Raw genomic sequence first — 15,437 nt, 5'->3', positions numbered from 1 at the left:
TTAGGTTCAATATGAAGGTTAAAGCCTGATTAGAGTAAGTATTAGAATTTCCATTCTTTTCTTTCATACGCTTCTGTATATCAAAAACAACAAATCTGGATATACAAAATAAATCTTAGAATAATTATTTGTGACTTTATTTCTGTGAATTACCATATTAGAAATATATGTTTCAAGGTACATGAGGCTGTGTTCCAAGGTACATGAGCATTTGTACCATGGAACACTTTCTTGGGAATTTTTGAAAGGTTAAAAACATAACGAAGAACGGAAATAAAAACTTAAATAATGACACAATTTCATTTAGAAAACATCCAAGTTTAAATGCGCTGCAATAGAATTGCAGAAATAACTGTTGGTAAGATTATATCTTGAAAAACGCAAAAAGTGTTCCATGGTACAACAGTTTCCCCTAAATGTTTCCCGGCGTCCTATGAGCAACGCATGCGTGCTAGCTGTAGCTATGATGCTATTTGAAATAACAAACATATAAAATTTGATGGTAATATTTTAGACTTTTATCCAATTTTCCAGTTATTTGTTGAATGAGCCTTGTAATAATGAAAACAGATACTAACTGTTGCAAATGAAAATCTCACTTTCACTTCTTACTAGATTTACATGGTTGACTTCAAGGAATTTCGTTTATTTTATTCAATTCAGATACTTTTGAATTGGCTACATTCGGTAAACAAATTATGCATATTAGGAGATATGCATAAATATGACTTTGTTCTTAAATTTAAAAACATTCTCTTGTACATTGTTGGCCAAATTATTATGGTAAACGTATAGCAGGGGTGCCCACAAGGGGGGGCTATGACGCAAACTGCGTCATTGAAATATTTGGGGGGGTTAAAATCTATATAAATATGGTTGATGAGGGGGGGTAAAATTAATCGAAAAGAAGATTTTTTCATGGGAGAACACCTACGGATAGACAATTGGGGGGGTGCGTCATAGACATAAGGGTGTGTGGGCACCACTGCGTATAGTTACGAGATGTGAAGTTACATAAACATTTACTTGAATACCAGCATAGAACAATGGTGAACTAAAATAGATACATACATTTGGTGCAGTTAATATTTAATATGTCCGCCCCGGGCCATGATAACGACCAATATTCGCTGTGGCATGCTCAACATATTTGTTTATATTGTCTCCTTGATTGTATCGTTGAGTGCCCAAATGTCAACAATCCTGGGCATTAACATCCTTTTATTTGTGCAACCTCTCCTCGTTGATAGCATCCTTTAAAACTTTACATACACCCTCGATTGGATTAAGATCTAGGCTATTGCCAACAGTGGCGAAGCGTAATCCCATAAATAGGGTAGGCCCAACAAACTAATAATACAAATAACATTTAATGTATCATTAAAATGTTTAAAATTACACTCAAAATTCTATTTCCCTTATTGAATTAAACAAAAACTCCTACCAAATTTATTTATGTTAAAGAACTTTCTTAGCTGTATTTCTAACACTGTTTAGAGTTGAATTTATGTGCATGTATACATACTAGTTTTGTTGTTGTTGTTTAATTTAACAAAAAAGAATAAATATATAAGCAAAAGTAGACGAAAACTAGTCTATTATTATTATTATTATTATTATTATTATTATTATTATTATTATTATTATTATTATTATTATTCAACAAATATTTACATGTAATGGAATATTCCCATTTAGATCCACTACGCATATTTTGAAGTGCACTTCATATTTTCTTTTGTCTGAGCTTTGCAGCGGAAATGAGAGGAATTTCCTCCTCAGTTGCTGTTTTCGTTTCCTGCATATTTGAAAATGGAGGGAGTAAGAAAGAAAGTACATTCTTAGATTTAACTGTCAAATTTCTTGGATGTGCGTTTGTTACTTGCATCGATCACTTTAAAGTAAGTACAATACTGCATTTAATTAATGTATCACGTGACAATGACTTCACTAGAAATGTTAATGCTCAGAAGGAACTTTATTTGAATCATCGCAAGATATTTAATATTGTATTCTATGGAGTGGCATATTTAAGGGGGTAGCTTCGGGCTTAAGCACTCATCGAAACTGTATGCAACACTTTATTGTTTTATACATATTACATATTTTTTACATTTCCAGGAGTAAAGTGAGTAAAGCCCCTCCCGAAACAAGCAAAGCCCCCCGAAACAAAATCGCAAATACTCCACTGATTCTGTGAAATAAAAACTCAACTAAAATTACACACACATATAATTATTTTATCTTGTACGGTAGCGTTTGTAAATGTATACATATGTTTAATGTATGAGACTTATATTCTGTATGCTATTATGGACCAGGCCCCATGTAGGAAAAAAAAAGCTACTCTGAATAACTTTGAGAGTACATACTTAAATTAAACAAGTTACCACTGACAGAAATACTTAATTCAACACAGAAACATCTTACTCTGTGTTAAGGAAATCATTTTATAACATATTAGCATTGAAAGGTGCCTTCAACGTTTAAACTAAACTCCCAGAGGCGAGCCTTCTTACCTTCCCAACAATGTGTGTAATCTCAAGTGAAAATAGCTTCGTTCCCTGAGCAGCATTGCCTTGTTTAGCCAGCTGGTGAAGCTCAGACGGATGGGACTCCGGGTGTTTCCAACCTACTATTTTGTTACCAAAAAACGAAATGTTGATATATTGATTTTATTTTATAAGAAACCAAGATAAAGAAAACGTACGGTAGAAAACTGGGTAGGCCCGGCCTCAGAGCCTCATAGTACGCTTCGCCACTGATTGCCAGGCCAGGGAAGCACTTCCAGACCCATGTCCTGAAAACATCGTGTGATCTTCTTGGCGGTGAGGCACGGGGCGCATCTTGCATGAAGACGCACTTTCCGTCCGGATACCATTCTTCTGATTGTTGGAGCAGGACATTTTCAACAACAGTTAGGTGCTGATCATTGAGTGCCTTGATGCCTTGAACCCCATGCCTGCCAGACCCCTTACTGGAAATGACACTCCACATTATCACTTTGCTGAGATGCTTGACTTTCTGCACCGTACATGCTCCCAAGAGTTCCTCTCCACGTTTTCCTCGTTCAAACTGGGTTATGTCGTCCGTTAGTTCAAGAATTGTTTCGTCCCCGTTCCGGCAGCACTCATTTTGTGGTGGAAATGATGTTTCGGAACGAATTGTTCTTGAAGCAATCCGTTTGTTGCAATGCTTAGAAACGACGACAAAAATACAGAAACACAAATATATTTTACCATAATAATTTGGGCCAAACTGTAAGTAGGCATAAAATTGTGCAATAGATTAAATTAGCAATTGAATTAGAATATTCTATAAATTGGCAACTGAAACTTACAAATGAACCAAAGCAAAAACCTGGCCGTTTGCGTACGATGTAAAATTTGATCATTAAAGCTTTAAATTGTTGATAGTAGGCAGAAAAACCAGTAAGCAGATTGAAATTTGGTTCTGTAACATAAAGAAAAGAACATTGTTCGTAATGTCAATGGTGTAAGTAATCGATCTATTGCATATATTTGCATTTAGTATCTTCCCCATGCCATAATCGTCGGTGGATCACTAATGGGCAACTAGTGACATCTCGCCAAAACTTGGAGGCCAGGCAGCGACGATTCGCAGTGGCCTCACTTTCGTTCTAAAAAATTATACCACCAACGGCAGAGACGCGACGAAATGCTGGTGAATCACAAATATGTCAAATCGCCTATATATGTGATTTGTTTGCATTAAGGCGAGTCTAAAGAAACGCTTAGAAAAGCACCCGGAGGTGGGCGCGAGCCACCAACCCTATGATTACTGGCCTCCGACTTCGACACAATGGAGGCGATGAAAAAATCTCGCTTGTAGAAGGATAAATCGTTGAGGTATTTTTAATTTGGCCAATCAGAGTGCTCCTTTAACCGTGTATATTCGACGATAACCGTTTAGAATAAGATAAAATGCATTTGTTATGTAATGTAATAACAAAATGACGCGCGTGTGTTTACTTTATTTCATAGTTCTCTCATACTTACTTTCTATTGATCGTCGACAGTTACCATCTAAATTCATACAATTACACGCACTCATCTCAAGATTTTTCACGTCATGATGTAGAGGTAGGGCTTGCTCTTGACCACCGGAGCTCACTTTAGGAACAATGGTTAGTTAAAAGTAAAATATAATAATAACCGAATGCAAATGATTAGCGAAAGTTGGTGTTAGTACCTTCGCGATTCTCCGCGACGAGTGGAAGGAGCGCGGACGAAAATAAAGTCCTCATTGCTACGCGGTGGTAACGTTAACACCTCGACTCTAGGTATCTATATCGACTCTACGAAACCCTGCTGCCAGTGGCATACTAGTGGTAATCCTTCGACGCGTCGCTATATTGAGGATCGATATTTACCGGCAAGTGGTCCACTAGATCTTGGCGACGTTTACGGCATGAGGTAGGTAAGAATAATTTGAAATAAATGTCGCCTAATCTTTTAATTATGCTTTTCTTTACCCACAACTCTTCTAGTGTCTACGCTACAATTCCTATATAATAGACTCAATATTCTATTGAAAATCTACAACAGACTATTCAGTACTTTATTCGATAAACGTTTCTTCATTTCCAGGACAATTATCATTCAATCTGATGACACTACTTCTTTATGCATACAACCGACAAACCACAATAAATATATCTTCAGACTTCTAATATATTGACAAAGAATCTTCTATCATCACTAAAATAATTAATTAACTTTTTATTTCTCATACTTCATCTTTTAATTTGGGTGAGCACAATCATAAAACATTTACTATCCAACTCAAGTAAGCTCACCTTTTATAAGTTATGTCGTTACAATTTGAATAATCTATTTAGAGTAGTTTTCTTTTAATGGGGACTTGATTACATTAGAATATCATTTGTAACATGCAACCTTACAAGGGAATTTCGGAAGAAAGCACTCGCGTGCAGAGAAAATAAGCACGCCATTCGAAAGACAATTCATGGTGATTACAACAAGCTAAGAAAATTCTTATACGGTTGAGAACTTTTCGAGAGATTCAGCATTATAACTGAAGTATATAAAGGAACTATTCTCTCCCATGGCGAAACCTGATGGTTTGAACTTGCTTCTGTTTGATCTCCACGATCCAGTCACAGGCAAATTGTCCATTGCAAGCTGGATGACAGATGGCAAGACGTAATGGTTGATAATATACCAACCAATCACAGATTATGGCATGAGATTTTTGGATTCCAACCGATCAAAGATTATAGCAGGAGATTTGTACATAGTATGAAATTCCCTCATCAGGACGTTATGATATACCAATGAAACAAACAAGGGAAGTTCGAGTCCATGCTAATGAATCAGTTCCGATCACCGCGATACATTGGATTGTTTCAGTTTGCGTTCTACTCTGTACAAGGCAGGTTACCGAACAAAGTACATACCTTTTGAGCAGTGGCGTATTCAGGGGATGGCTATCTGGCTCGAGTCTCCCCGAAATCAACTTGTTATATGCACAACTTCATTAAAATTTGTCGGCACACAAAAGGAAAAAAATGTAAGTGCTTCTTCACGTGTTGTGCATAGCCCCCCGAAACAAATTCCTAAATACGCCACTGCTTTTGAATCACTTGTCGAATTTTCTTTCCGCTTTGGTTACGAGAACTGTTCCCTTGACGGATACAACGCAATTGCACATATAAAACATTCATGGTACAAGGAAGCCTATTCTCTGCGTCATCTCTTCATAGAACAGAAGAACAACAATAATCAATTGTCATCTCTAACGTAGCATTATTGTGAACAGTATAATGATTAATTTTAACTAACAAATCCGTTAGTTATTGCGAAACAGTTTTTTTTTTTTTTTTTTTGGTTTTTGTTACCTCCGATAGATTTCAATTCGTATGTCAATTCGTTGCTAATAATGTTGTATTTAACGCGTTTAAATGCACATATACTCATTTTATCACATAGAATTCCAAGTTGAATCTCTCGAAAAGTTCTCAGTCATACAGGAATTTTATTAGCTTGTTGTAATCAGCATGCGTTGGTCCTTCAAATGACATGGTTAGTTTCGCTGCATGCGAGTGCTTTCTCCCGAATTTCCCTTGTTAGTAGCGTTACTGTCTTAATGATGTCCGAGTACGTTCAACAAGTGTCTTTGGTTTATAATTATCTACTTCGAATTTACGGCTACTTGATGTAAAAGTTTCATTATTTATCAAGCATTTCAATTTTATGAGAAGATTCTGTGTAGTTATTTGTGACATTGGTTTAATGGAGCGTAATAATTTCAATAAGTCATAGATATATTTGATCTAGATCTTCTTTAAAATTGCCTTAACCGTCTAAAATAACCACCTCACCACTCTCAATCCGTTTTTTTATACATTCCTATTTTATCAATGTCAAATTTTATTTAACTTTATTTCTGCAATTATATTTTGCCAAACTGCCACAATTTCTAAAACAAATTTCTCTCATCATTAGTTAGTATTTGTCTGCACAATACTCTTACCAACCAATTAAGTCCGTTAGTATTAACTTCTCCCACCTGAAAATTATCTATTTTTAACCTTGCTATAATATTACGTAACCTCATTCCCACCGAAACACCTCACATCCATATTTCTTCTTTTTCTGATTACTTTTTCCTCGTCTGTCTGATGAAGAATTTTGCGAAAGTTCATATAATATAAGTGTAACATAGAGTCTGTAATTATGAATTAACTATTATCTGTTAACTATTTCATTTTCTACTTTCAATTACGAATTTCTTTCTTTTCTGTCCCCCTCTCCTCATATATACTGTGTTTCAAAACTATGCGATCTACCGTACTCCAGTCAAGACTTCACTTCAGAACTAATATGTGCGCTATCCAAAAATACATGTTTCAGAATCCTAAGTTACTTCTGCAACAATTTTTATAGAGCCAGTTTGGCTACAGGCATATAATTTCAAGTACTCACCAACTACCTCTGTATAAAAGTTTCAGAATCCGGCAATACTTCCGCAACATTTATTTAAAATAGAGCTAGTTGGTGAATACTTCAAATTATATACCCGTATGCAAACTCCCTCTATAAAAATTGTTGTGAAAGTACCGCAGGATTCTGAAACAGGATATTTGGATAGGACACATACTAGTTCCTAAATAAAGTTTTGATCCTACTACGGTAGGTCCCATAGTTTTGGACCTTTGGACGTTTAAATTTCATTTATTCATGTTATAGGCAATCTATAACTCCGAAAGGAAGCATTTGTGCAACCAGGTCGGTCTATACTTTTTGTCTTATCTTGGTGTCAGAATCATCTCCCAAACGTTGTTGGTTTTGTTTCGAAACACCCTGAATATAAGCAATACTTTATAATCACAAAAAAGAATAATGTAAATATACAGCAAACCATGAACACGCTCTACAGGCAAACTAAAGTCAAGTTTTGATGAAAACATGTATTTGAAGACGAAAGTTCATACTATAAGCCAAAATATTACATCCCTGCTATTTATTCTAGTATATAGCACGTTCATGGTTTTGGTTTTGATTCCTGGTAGAACAACCTTTAAATTTGAATGCATAACAGTGGTTCGAAAACCACATTCAATTGTAGGTTCACATCTCAAATAGCTTCAGTGCTAGGAAAGAGACGTTAATTTTGAATGCACAATCGGTTGTATTACAGTCTGCACTTCCAACATGAAAGCAACTTGAGACTAAAGAAAAATTCCCATCTTAATTTCTGAGAAGTTTTAGGACTGATTTTGTTTTTTGTTGGTTAACCGTAAATATAATCAAATTAGTTCATATCAGGCGAAATTTAAGGCGAATACCATTGATACTCATTTCAACTCGGAGCTATTCAACATAGCATGTACAATGTAACATTAAAAAGGAGTTTTGTGTCAAATACGTTCTTACCTACATAAATTCCATGATTTCCTCTATCGGTCACATAATATCGATTGTAAAGGTCTTTCTCAGCTTTCTCATCTCTGCAACAAATCCTAAAGGGATAATAATATTAAAGTTTGAGATTTGTTTATTTATTTATCTATTTTAAATTTCTTGATTTAGTTACTAGGTAAGTAAATACAACTTAATTAACCATATTGTGAAGTACCCAAAATTGAATCATGTATTTTGGAAATTTATCTTGGCTATTGTAAAATAAGGAAGCGATTATTTGTTCAAGAAAATAAAAACAGATAAGTGACACACCACATCAGATAAGTCCTACCGTAGGCATAACACCGCAGTTATAGGAAGTTTTCCTATAAGAAAATAACAAAGTAAGGCATTTCATAAGGAGACCTGAGCTAAGCTCTACGCTACAACCAGGAAGCTTCCGAATGCCGGAAAGAGATTGTACTGGTTGGTACGGGAGCTAACTCGAGGAGTTTGAATTAAAATCTGGTAGCGAAAAGACGATGATAGATCATCAAAACTAAACTACCAGTGAGTATTACATCTATTTATGATGTTTGATAGTCGTAATGATTAAGTTTCTGTGCCATTACAATTTAGTAGATTTTCGTTATTAAGACAATTTTGAGTCCTGATAGCTTGTGGTGTGGTGTCGAAAATAACCAAAGAAATTTATTTCTATTATATCATTTCTTATCCTAAGAAATTCGTGAAATTCATCCTTAAGTTGTCTTAATACACGGTGTTACAAATTTCTGATGAGCTACACTGTGCCCTCACTCATAAAAGAGCTTCTAAGATACTAATTTATTCCAGTTTGAAATTTGAAGGTCACGTTAATATTGAAATCTATACAGTGCGTATGCTGAATTGGTGTTTGATGCCAACCAATGACTGAACAGCGCGCTCTTGCCAAATCCAAAGAGAAAGCCAATTTTTTGTTGATGAATGTTGTGTGATCATAAAGCGCTCGCCTTGCTAAGAATATTTAGTATATTACGACCATTGACTGGCTTTCCCCCACATGTGATATCCCACACTCCAAAAACTATAATAATGACTCTTGGGTTCTGTACAATTTTATACATGGTCTGGGCTAAGCACAGCATAATATGCATCCTACTAGAGGCGATAGTAACCTGGACTATATTGTGTCAACCCAGAAATCAACGGTTGTGGTCTCTAAGTTAAACTTTTTCCCATCTGATCATGACTCCCTCAGTGTGTTCTTTCCTTACGCCAAATACAAAATATATCAACTGCAAAAATCACTGTCTTCTTTACCCCAGTGGGAAAAGGCCCCTTGGAGTGAAATACATTAAGTTCTTCATACTTTTCTATGGTGCTTACTTGCCTCAGGCTCAGTTGACGATGCAACTGACTTATTTACTGGTTTCATACAGGCTGTGGTTAAAACTTTTGTGCCCTTCCGTAAAATACCTTTTTCAAAGTTCCCGCCGTGGTTTGATGAGAAACTAAAGTGCAAACTTCACAACAAAAAAGTGCATGAAGATATGGAAGGATTTTTCCAGTGAATATACTTGTAAAAACTTTACAGATATTAGAAGATATAGTAAATATCTTATGAAAACAAAGTATGAGGAGTACATTGAACACATCACAAGTAATAACCCTAAGCGTTTCTGTACCCTAATAAACAATCGAAAAAATAGTTCTCGTATACCGACAGAACTGACCTACAAAATGCTTGTTTAAATGAAGACAGGATGTTTAATGTATATTTTGCAAGTAGCTTTGCTTCATCCCCTCCCACCTCTCCTTCCTTCCCCTACCCTCTTCAACATGTTTGTTCTGAGTCTTTGTCTTTTATCAATATCACCTCGACCGAAGTACGTTCTCTTCTCTTGACATTGCACCAGTAGCGTGCCTTAGGGCCAGATAATATCTACACTTGCTTCCTACGCAGTGTTGCCAGTTCGCTTTCTCAACCCGTTTCCGATTGACTAAATCGCTGTTTTGCAGGTGTCTTTCCTTCCTGTTGGAAGAGAGCTAATATTACTTCTATTTATAAGTCTGGTAAAAATAAAAATGATGTGTCCTCCTATGGACTTATTTCTTTATTATCAACCCTCTCACTTGTTTGTGAAAAGATAATCAAAAACAGGATCTTTCAATTCGTTGCTCCATTTCTAAACTCCTCACAACACGGCTTCTGCCAGGAAAATCTTGTCTTACTAGTTATCTGTTCTTCTGTCCGATGCTATGGTCAGCATCTCAGAAAACTCTGAACTTGACATGTTGTATTTGAACCTGGCTAAGACTTTCGATTCTCTTCCACAGCATCTTCTTATATACAAACTCAGTTCTAAATTCAATATACATGGTAAATTACTTAAACTTCTGGAAACTTATCTCAGTAAGAGGACAACGAGTTTCAGTTTCAGATTACTTTTCTGACTTTATTCCCGTAACTTCTGTAGTTCCTCGAGGCAGTGTTCTGGGTCCACTTCTATTCCTATTACACATGGACGATCTGCCTTCTGTTTTCACAAAATGCTCTACCAATATTCTTCTATTTGTTGATAATTGCAAACTCTACAGACAAGTTCAATCCGAGTACGATGCCCTTGCTCTTTAACATAATCTTTCAATTCTTCTCAACTGGTGTAACTCTTGGAAACTTAGTTTAAACATCGAAAAATGTTCTTCTCTTATGATTTCTCTAAAAAAAGGAACTTATAAACCACATTTTCCAAATTGGTCATAAGAACATAAATCCTAGTCTCCTCTTTCAAAGATCTTGCTGTTATCATTAACAGTAAGCTTACTTTTGCGGATCTTATAAGCACGCTGGGATTCCTTTATCGCTTCACTGACATAAAAATCCTAATTCCTTAAGCTTGTTCTATAAATCACATGTTGCTCTCACTGTTGAGTATTTTTCTCCTATTTTCTATGACTTGTCCTACTCATTTAAAAAAATAAATTTAGTAATTAATTTTTTTTTAGCCATGGTGTCCTACCAAATACCTCACCTCCGAACACTTCTAAAATAACGTTTTAAAATTCCTGAATATCAAACCTCCCCTAGTGAGAAACAAAATTTCTGACCTAATATTTTTGCAAAAAATTGTAAATGGCCATATATCATGTGAACAGTTATTAAATCAGATCAATTTTCGCGTACCCGCTACAACAACACGGTCTAGTGATCTCTTTTATACTCGAGCGGCGAGAATTAGTATTGTCCAAAGGCCCCTTCTAAATGAAATTGTTAGTACGTATAATCAGTTACCAGAAACTGTAAACGTTTTTTCTAATGAGTATACATTCAGATCCTCTATAAATAAGCTAACTAGCTAATAAGCTATAAATAAGCTATTTTGAAAAGTTGCTGTTGTGTTGTACCATTCTCAGATCAAATTGTTATTCAACTGTTATGTTATCAACATGTTAAAATGTTTCAGTGTAAAATGGCCTAGTGCTGTATCTGAAACATATTATAAATAAATAAATACTTGACACTATTAACATCATTGCCTAAGAGCTACCAGTGATCTTATTAATTGTTATAAATAAGGTACAAATAATAACAGTACATTTTGTTTGGTTTAGATATTGACATAACATCCTAACGAATACAAAGTATCTTAGGTTGGTTTTCATAGGCACGTTTTATGTAACCACATTCACGCCTCTCCAAGATCGACCTCAGAGGAATGCAAACAGGAATCTCAATGCTTTACTTTAGAAACATCGATCCAAAGTTAACTTCACACGAGGAAATCATGTGTCATGCAACTAATACATCAAATATATAAAAATCTTTAAGTTTTACGTACATGAAGTACTGTATAAATACAAGGATTTTTACGATAACCGAGTGTTAGAGCACTCATCTATGATACTAAGGGTCCCTGTTAATTCACTAATTTGATTCACACCCATTTGCGTGTATGGTGATAACGTGTTCGTGCTTTTTCGATCAATAGATCCAATATATTTCAATCAAAAATTTATCTTGTACGCCTTATATCTGGAGAACTACATATAGTGTAGCCGAACCCAAACTATCACTTAACGCAATACGAAATGCCTGTTCCGTAGAAAATACGAAAACTCGATTTAGGGGCGTTCAGAAGTTTTGTGCCCCTTGATCCAAAAAGTAATTATTGGCGAAAATCTCGATCTTTTGAACCATTTTTTTTTTTTGGCCATTCCTAAAATTCTTGTTCTAGGGGTTCTCCCATTACCTTGGTTATCTTAATTTGACTTATTATTCCGTTGTCCGTTAGGAGAGGTCGGTAACCCTTTCATAATGACAGAAGTAGAAAGTGTTTACTCAAAGTGTCGTATTTCAACAATTACTCAAGACAACCAAACTAAATGCTGTATGCGTTGTTACAATTCTTTGTGGATAAAGCCCCAATCTGACTCCTTACCCAATAGAATAACATCAAATATAGAAATAGAAGGAGAATATGAAAGGAAAATTCGGGTAAAATTATTCCTCGAAAATACAATGCTAGTACACATGAGCGAAGCTGGCAGAGGCATACGGACGAAGAAACGGGACAAAACTCAAGTTCCTTTTCCTTGTCAATGGTCTTTCTTTCGTGGGTATCACCAGCAGTTATTCACGATGTTTTGAAGCTGTCAGTTTTCCTTTCTTCCTGGATGATTTCAGCTGTGCCAAACTAAATGAAAGAATATAAGACAATTAATGTGTATAGTTAAGGGAAATTTTGAAACAATTATCTTATCTGTAGAGATATTGTATATTTTTATTGAAATTTGTGTATCGTTCTGTGTAAATATTTAGTTAGTTACTCATGAGGTAATATTTAGATATTGTTATACAAGGATTCTGAAACTTAAACTTTGGGTAGAGACTAGATCCTTTCTATTTTAACTGTGACCCTAATGCTGCTGCTGTCGATGTGTGTTTGCCCGTACCTCCCTCTAAACAGGAGGGACAAATTACTGCGGCCGAGGTCTTTTAATAGCAGGATGCAGAAGTATTATTTCACGGACTTCGCTGTGCTCTCTCTTGTTAGCCGTTCTAAGTAACCTATAATCTTCACTCGTGAAGACCAAATGACTGAATAACGGATTGGCAACGCAGCTGACGTCATTCACTTCTTTATTAAGCAAGTGGGGTCAAAGTATATTTCACATAAGTTCCGAGGGCATACCTGAAACAAACAAGCTCTACCTTAGATAATGAAAAAGTACAATTTTTAGAACTAGCCACCTGCAACAACATTCAGAAGACATTTTCCCAGCAAAACTCCGCAACTGATTTAGTTCTCAACAAATAAGGAATTTGATACTTTATTTATCTGCATAAACGATTTTTCAGTATAAAAGGAAAAAGCAGTTTTATGGTAAGATGTTAAGTTTATAGCTACTATTTGACAATCAAAAGTTTTCACCTTTCCCTGGGTAGAAACCACGCAGCATAAATAAACGTGATTCATTATTCTCAGTATATCAATTGAAAATTTTTCATGAAATCACAACTCTCTTCTCATCTCCTAGAAACTAAGTGAAGTTTCTGTCACACTTATAAACAATAGAAAGGACGAAAATTATTTTTTAACCTGTCAAAAATTATGACATTATTATTATTATTATTATTATTATTATTATTATTATTATTATAATTATTATTATTATTAGTATTAGTATTATTATTTACTGAAATATTAGTTTATAATGGAAATTTACTCTTACTACTATAGGCCCATCCGTCGAAGCCTTTTCCCACCAAAACCGAATCTCGTGTGATGCAGATATATTGATCAACTTCACATCAAATTGAAAACAGTAGCATAAAAATAATACAACAAAACTTATCTTATTTTTTAAAACGAACTTACTTAAGAAAGACATCTACCATTGTAGCACCTGATAAGCCAAATGCGTAAACACATAGTTCTTGTTTCTTAGCCTCAAGGTCGTGGAGAACTTGATGCAACTTGTGAGCTTGATCCTGAGGAATGGAAAACACAAGGATTTCGCGAACAAACGATTTTACGGTAGCCTCTGGTAAAGTGGAATGGATAGTGTCTATGATAGGGTTAATATCACAACTTTCGTTCACTGTTAAAGAGAGACGATAGTCTACACCTGAAGAAACAAAAAAGAGAAAAACAGTTAAATTTCTAAATATAAAAACACATTGAAATTAATTTCAACTACATAATACTTTTGGGTAAATGGCAATGGACAATTTTTAATTAGGAAAAACGAAAATAGCCAGGTTATGATTATTAAAACTGAAGATGATGTACCAGGATTTCCAAATTCTCTTCCAGTGTAATCTTGAAATATGTAGGCTATAATTTAAGATGGCAGTAGTTAAAAGTACGTTTGATATATATTACCAGAATGTGAATGGGTTAAAAACTAAAATTAACGAATTTTATCTAAGCTCTACCATGTTTAATTTTGATTGTGTTGCCATTACTGAATCATGGCTAAGACATGAAATATTTAATAATGAGTTGTTTGACGATAAATATTTGGTATACAGAAAAGATCGTAACCTAGTGCGCAGTAATATGAAAGATGGAGGTGTTGTTATCTTAGCTGTTCACAATAATTATATCTCTGAAAGAATAACAAGACTTGAATTGCCAGATAATGAGGATTTGTGGGTTAAAATTCAGTTATCGGATTTAACATGTATATATATATTTGTATAATGTATTTCCCGCCATATACTTCACAAGAATTATATTTAAATTTTTTTCGAAATATTGAAAGATTTAATGAACTAACATTATCTCAAAATATTTTTATTATAGGAGATTTGAATTTGGCGCTTTTAACAGATTATTTGGATGGTAACTATTTTTTTTAAATTTGCCTAATTTGGAGAACAATGTCTTACATAAAGTATTTTTTTTAAATTTCTCACAAATCAATAAAGTAAGAAATCTAAACAATAGAATTTTAGATGTTGTATTTACTAATGTATTACACGTTGAAGTTCTTGAATCTGATGTTCATTTTGTTCAACCAGATCATCATCACTCATGTTTGAATATTAGTATTCCGTTTTATAAAAACTGTAAGACACGAAATGAAATGGAAGACGTAGTCTACAACTTTTGTAAGTGTGATTTCTTGAAACTTTATCAGTTATTGAGATGTAAGAAATGGGATTCCTTATATGAGATTAAGGATATTGATAATTGTGTCGAGTTTTTCTATTCTGAATTATATGGAGTTTTAAATGAATGTACACCTAAAAATATAAAGAGGAAACGTTCATATCCAACCTGGTTTACTCCTGAAATAATAAAAATGTAAAAGAAGAAAGAACATTATAGAAAGAAATTTTAAAAATCAAGACTTTACTCAGATTACATGCAATTTGTTGCACTAAGGACACAAGTAAAAAATAGTATTGAAATAGCTTTTCGTGATTATAACAACGCAATAGAAGAGCAAATCGTAAAGGAACCTAGGAAATTTTGGAACTATATTAATAAGAAAAAATCTTCAAACATAAATCAATCTGTACTTGAATATAACAAAGAA

The 15,437-nt window shown here is 34.5% G+C and overlaps 1 protein-coding gene across 3 annotated transcripts in view; it reads right to left on the bottom strand.

The window, feature by feature from the left end:
* Positions 1-15,437, bottom strand: part of LOC145663173 (ATP-binding cassette sub-family A member 17-like) — a 379,444-nt gene that overhangs the window by 185,042 nt on the left and 178,965 nt on the right. For all 3 annotated transcript variants that reach the window (XM_081729505.1, XM_081729507.1, XM_081729508.1), the window contains 3 exons: positions 13,769-14,018; positions 7,920-8,005; positions 3,341-3,453 (listed from right to left, as the gene is read on the bottom strand). In XM_081729505.1, the coding sequence (XP_081585631.1) occupies positions 3,341-3,453; positions 7,920-8,005; positions 13,769-14,018 (449 nt within the window). The remainder of the gene's footprint in view (positions 1-3,340; positions 3,454-7,919; positions 8,006-13,768; positions 14,019-15,437) is intronic.

The sequence above is a fragment of the Thermobia domestica genome, chromosome 10 (genome assembly GCF_964235325.1).
Source record: "Thermobia domestica chromosome 10, izTheDome1.hap1.1, whole genome shotgun sequence".
In the NCBI taxonomy this organism is placed as follows: Eukaryota; Metazoa; Arthropoda; class Insecta; order Zygentoma; family Lepismatidae; genus Thermobia; species Thermobia domestica.
The sequence above is the reverse complement of the archived record's forward strand: the minus strand, read 5'-3'. Positions and strand labels throughout refer to the sequence as shown.